Source organism: Gracilinanus agilis, chromosome 4 (genome assembly GCF_016433145.1).
Source record: "Gracilinanus agilis isolate LMUSP501 chromosome 4, AgileGrace, whole genome shotgun sequence".
In the NCBI taxonomy this organism is placed as follows: domain Eukaryota; kingdom Metazoa; phylum Chordata; class Mammalia; order Didelphimorphia; family Didelphidae; genus Gracilinanus; species Gracilinanus agilis.
In genome coordinates this window covers 36,888,530-36,894,529 of record NC_058133.1, presented here as the reverse complement: position 1 = coordinate 36,894,529, position 6,000 = coordinate 36,888,530, and the positions used below count along the sequence as shown (strand labels likewise).

General features: G+C 41.8%; 1 protein-coding gene across 1 annotated transcript in view; it reads right to left on the bottom strand.

Moving 5' to 3' along the window:
- Positions 1-6,000, bottom strand: part of TGFBR3 (transforming growth factor beta receptor 3) — a 116,093-nt gene that overhangs the window by 47,133 nt on the left and 62,960 nt on the right. Inside the window, exons 4-5 of the mRNA XM_044674839.1 lie at positions 3,585-3,753; positions 1,992-2,139 (exon numbers count right to left, since the gene is read on the bottom strand). Coding sequence (XP_044530774.1) covers positions 1,992-2,139; positions 3,585-3,753 — 317 coding nt within the window. The remainder of the gene's footprint in view (positions 1-1,991; positions 2,140-3,584; positions 3,754-6,000) is intronic.

The following is a 6,000-nucleotide window of genomic DNA, read 5'->3' as shown; positions in this document are numbered from 1 at the left end:
ATATATATATATATATATATATAAATTATATTTATATAAAAATATAAAACTACCTCAACCAACAGGAACTTTCAATTAACTTGTTTCCAAAATCAAGAAGCAAATTACTACCCAAGATAAATTAATGAATGAGTGAATAAAGGAATGAATGAATGAATGAATGAGCATTTCTTAAGGCTCATTGTGGGCCGGCACCCTGATAAACACCGTAGGTATACAGAACAGAAAGTGAGTCCCTCTCCTCCAGGAGTTTACATTCTAATAAAAAATGAAGAGTGGACAAGGAAGAGGGTTTTATTCTTTTTTTAATTCTGGGGAGTCCCAGGCATGGTGAGTTGATCCATTGGACAGTCAACTGAAATGGCCTTTCCAAAGCAATGGCGCTAGGGAACTGACTACAACCAGAAGTGGAAAGGAGAGTGAGGCAGGGCCAATGGCAAGACGGCTTGGCAGATGGCTAGATAAGATACAAAGTGGTCTGCTCTTGTCTATGGCCAGTTAATATGAACAAGGAAGGCATTAATGGTGGCATGGAAGAAGTAAGACCTTCAGCTGAAGGCAAGCTTGGTCCAAATCAGTGGTTCCCAAACTTTTTTGGCCTACTGCCCCCTTTCCAGAAAAAATATTACTTAGCCCCCTGGAAATTAATTTTTTAAAAAATTTAATAGCAATTACTAGGAAAGATAAATGCACCTGTGCCATCATCGCTCCTCTGGATTGCTGCAGCACCCACCAGGGGGCGGTGGCGCCCACTTTGGGAATCACTGGAAATCTTAAAGGAAGCTTGGGAAAACCAAGAGGCAGCAAGCAATGATGGAGGCCATTCCAGACACAGGCAAGAGCCATGATAAAGGCACAGAGTTGGCTGATGGCATGTCCTGTGCTAGGCAGGCCAAGAGAAGCTAGATCTTGGAGGACACAGAAGGGAGGAAGAAGGCTAGAAAGAAAGGAAAGGGTCAGGCTGGGAAAAGCTTTCAATGCCACCCAAAAGACTTTATATTGTATCCTGGAGGCCATCAATAATTAGCCAGTATGTTAGAACTGGAAATGAGGAAGACCTGAATTTGAATCCTACCTGAGACACACAAGTATCTTATTCTGGATATCTTACTCAGTTTTCTTATCAGTAAAATGGTGAAAATAATAGCGCTTGGGGTAGTTAGGTGGCTCAGTGGATATAGAGGCAGGGTTCAAATCCTAGCCAGAGATACTTCCTAGCTGTGTGGCCCCAGACAGGCCATTTAATCCCACTTTCCTAGCCCTTACCACATTTCTGCCTTGGAACCAGGACTTAGTATTGATTTTAAAACCGAAAGGAAAGGACGGCATTTACCTTATTAGGATTGTTCTAAGAATTAAACATGATAATTACATATGCATACATGTATGTGTATCTTGTAAAGTTTGGGAGCTATTATGATTATCATTATAATGATTCCCTCAGAGTCAGAAGGATCTGGGTTCAAGTCTCTTCACTGACCAGTACTGGCTATGGGTTTCTGGTCAACTAATTTAACTTCTCAGTGTACCCAGGCAACTCTAAGACTATAAGCTGCAGAATCTCAAGATATGATGGGAATTCTCTTCCCTTTTCAACTGAGTCTACAAGTCAGTGCTCATGCAGCCTTTGTATGAAAACCCCCTTGGAAGGAAAGTCCATCCCATCTTAAGTCAGTACATTCTTCTTTCAGAGAACATTCACCCTCAGGAAATTATTATTGACATCAAGCCTAAAATTTCCTCTTTATAACTTCTACCCATTGCTCGAGACCAAATCTCTTCCTTGGCCCCACTAAATGCTCTCTACACTGGGCTACACATCCCCATCTCATTCAGCTAGAACTCAGAGAACAGGCCAAAGAAGGAAAAAAACAAATAAGCATTCAAGTATTCAGAGTTTTCAACTCAGAAATGCACTGTTGGACAATTGACAAATGGTGTCTCCATTCCTCATCCCTCCGCCCAATGTAGAAACACTCCCCTCAACTTACAATCACTTTAAGGCTTCCCTTGACATCATAGGATTTGACCACCCAATTAACGGCCTTCTTGCACTTCAAGATCAAGACAAGATGTTTGACCACTTCAGGGTCCTTTCGAAATGGTCTGATGTCAATGACGATGTCCACCTGGAAAGCACTGAGTGTCGAAAAGAAAGACAAGGACCGAGTTAGGACCCCAAAGCCAGAAATTCACAACCATCCACCTCCGTCCAATCCTCCAAGTTTCCAGTGTCTGGCCAGCTGATTAAGATGCTGGAGCAGATCCCAGGCAAAGCCGCATGTGCGAAACAGATTGTTATTTTACACACACACACACACACACACACACACACACACACACACAAGTGATTTTATATAACAATAGAAACACATGCCTGCTGATAACTAGCCATTAAACTTTTTTTTCTCCTCTTTTTTTTTAAAGTGAGGTTATTTAATGCCACTATTATTTGAAAAAGATGGGAGCAAACCATGAAAATCTGTCTTTTTAAAGGAATTTACTCTCTTTCCAAATTAGGCATCTTGTGTACAAGAGTGACCAAAGCCAGAATGGGGCAGGGGGTGGTAGTGACCAAGGGAATTTCATCCACACAAGAAAATGAGCAAAAAAAGAAATGGAGAGGGTTGCCTTCCCCTTGTGCAATTTTTTTTTTTGCTTATGACATTTGCAAATGCTACAGAATTTTTCTCTCTGCACCAACTTTCCAAAGCTCCTGCATATACAGTTACTAAAATAAAGAAAAGAAAACAGATGTTCAATCCAAGTGATTGCTGGGAAAATGATGAACACTGTCCAGACTTCTAAGAAGGTAGTGAAAAAAAGACGAGAATAAGGGCTTTTTACATATGTGAAAATAAATATTTAGGAGGAAAATCGTTATGGCCATCCTGGTGTTATTCACTTGTAAATCTTGAACAGCTTTACAAAGCACGTGATAAATCTGAATTTAGTTTAATGTTCAGAGGTATTTGCCTCATGGCTTTTCTTGCCATTCTGATTTGATTTCCTGTTCAATATTTTATATGCGATGTCTCTTTCCACACCTCCATCTCTGAGTCTTAGCTTCCTTCAAGGCCAGCACAGATGCCATCTTCTGCAAGAGGCCTTTTTAAAATTCAACCAATTGTTGATGTTCCTCCAAATGGGCATACAAACACACACACACACACACACACACACGTGTGAGCGTGTATACACAGCCCTCTGCTTATATTTGTGTGTCTTGCATTTATTTGTCTTTGTGTTTTGTTTTTTTTTTCTCTAATAGTAGAACGTAAGCTCCCTGTGTGATGGAATGTAATCCCTGTGTCATGTAAGCTCCATGTGTCATTCTTTCAAAAATAAGCTTCTTACAGCTTTTGGAATGAAAGTAATTTGGAATGAAAGAGAACCTTGATGATGGGGAGGGGAGGAAACATCTCGTGGAAGAAGGGGTACCCAATAGGAACCTTTAAAAGAGCTGGGAATTCCAACAGGCAGAAGTGATGAGGATGAACAGATCAGACAAAAATGAAAACACAAAAGACCACTATCAAACTTATTTGAAAAAAAATTTTTAAATGAAGAGATCAATAGCTTACCTGTAGGGATTTGAGTTTGGTGTGATTAATTCTATGATGTGTACTTCCTGGCCATGAGGCAAGCTGGACATGATACAGCCCTCCGCCATCTTTGGCTGAAGATACTCCGCGAGATAATTGAGGGACAGAAAATTCTTCTCAATGTTACAGGTGGGAGGGAAAACTTGATCTGAAATGGAAGTGAAGAAAAGTCAGGCAAATCTCACTCTGCTGAATCCAAAACCTACAGATGAGGTCTTCAATAGGAAGGGTTGGATCATTAGTTAAGGTTTGGTTTTTTCGTTGGTTGTTTTTTGGGTTTTTGCTGGGCATGAAAAAAATGGGCTTGCAAGTATTTCTAGGAGGGCAAGGGAGTCTAGAAGATGGATAAATGGAAGATTAAAGTCTCTGACCACAGAAGCAAATGGAGCCAAAATAGGGAAGATATTGAGTGCCCATTGACAGAGCTGTCTTTGGAAAGAACATTGGCCTGGGAGTCAGAGGAGCTAGGTTCTAATTCCAGCTTTGCAAGTCAGTCAGTAAACATTCATTAAAGGCAATTCTATGTACACATCTTTGGCCTCTACGGGGAAATGTTCAAATATGATAACTATCTACTGTTGGTTTTTTTCCTTGATGGAGGGATTGGCCAGTCCTATTTATCTAGATCAGTGGTTCCCAAACTTTTTTGGCCTACTGCCCCCTTTCCAGAAAAAAATATTACTTAGCCCCCTGGGAATTATTTTTTAAAATTTTAATAGCAATTAATAAGAAAGATAAATGCACCTGTGGCCATCACTGCTCCTCTGGATCACTGCAGCACCCACCAGGGGGCGGTGGCGCCCACTTTGGGAATCACTGCTCTAGATCAAAGTTTTGTGAAGAAAATATGGAAACCTTGATCTCAGTGACCCAACCTTTTTTGATGTTGGGGCATGTTGGAGTGGAATGTCATGAGCCCAAGGATTTTTTTCTTGAAATTGGTTTTGGGGTTATTATTTTAGATGTGGAAAGGATTTTATTTAGTTACAGATAAGGAAAGCTTTGGCCAGACTAATGAGAGTAGGGGGATTTTAATTAAAGACACTGAAGCCCCTTTCACAGTGAAAGCAGAGAAATATTTAAGGAAAACCAGAATCCAAGTCCATGGGCCTCATCCACACCGTGAAGACTCAGGCCCTGAATATCGCATTATTAAGGAAAGGAACATCCCAAGTTTAAGTGAATTCTTCCATTCTCCAGTTATTCTATTTCTGGGTAATGAAATGCACAGAGCACACAGCCCTACGGTGACTCAAGGCCCTTGTAACATGCAGACATGACTGGACCAGTCCAGGAGGCCCTCCTTTCAAATTCGTCAAAAAGAATAGTCCCTGGGGCTCCTTACTCAGAATTCTAATCCTAAATCTAAGAAGATTCCCTCCTTGCAATGGACACAGAATTGTGACAGCTCAGGGAGTTTGAGAGATCTCCACCCCATCATCCCCATGGCCTCCACCAACATCTGTGCTGGGCCTTGCCAGATGAGCTATGATTCTGCCAAGGCCTCCCAGGGGATGACAAAATGGAAAAGCATATTGGGATGGCACATGCTGGAGGAAACTTAACATGTGCCTAGAGTCCCACACATGTGTAGGTGGACATGAAATGGGTGCCACCCTGCCTGAATGCAAGAGGGAAAATGTGGTACAAGAGAAAATGACCTGGACTTGAAGTCAAAGGTTTTGGGTTCAAATCCAGGACTTGCCACTGATTTAGAACCTAGGGTACACTGGGGAAAATCTCTTCATCTTTCTAGGACTCAGTTACCTCATTTGTAAAAGGAGGGACCTCTGAGGTCCCTTCCAGTTAGTACGAGACCTGTCTCAAGCTCTAAAGGTCATTGACTTTGGGGAAGAAGGAGAGAAAACCATGACAATGACCAAATCCATTAGAAATCACATTCCTTCCCCTCAAGAAAATGCCTTTAACTGGACTTTGGACAATTAGTACAGTGTACTTACATCCTATACCATGGCCCCAGTGGCAAATGCTTTCTACTTTTAGATTAAAAATGATGGGAAGCAAAATGACTTTTAACATTTGGAAAATCTCAACAACTCTTCCGTCATCCTACAGTGTGATACAGTGGGCAGAGCGCCGGGCACAGAGCTGAGAGGTCTGAATTCCAGCTCAGCCTCTAACTAGCTCTGGGACCTCAGGCAGATCGGATCACTGCCCTCAGCCCTGGTTTCTCCATCTGTAAGATGAGGGGGTTGGATGCGATGGGCTCCAAGGTCTCAGTCAGGAAAAAAAAAAAATCTCGTTTTCGGACTCCCCATGACTCCTAACTTTTTTCCCTCTTTGCTAGAAATATGGTCCTCTCCACCCCACCCCAACTCAAAACCAGCTCGAGTTGTCAAATCATTTCTAGCTCTCCAAAAGAAGACTCCTCAGT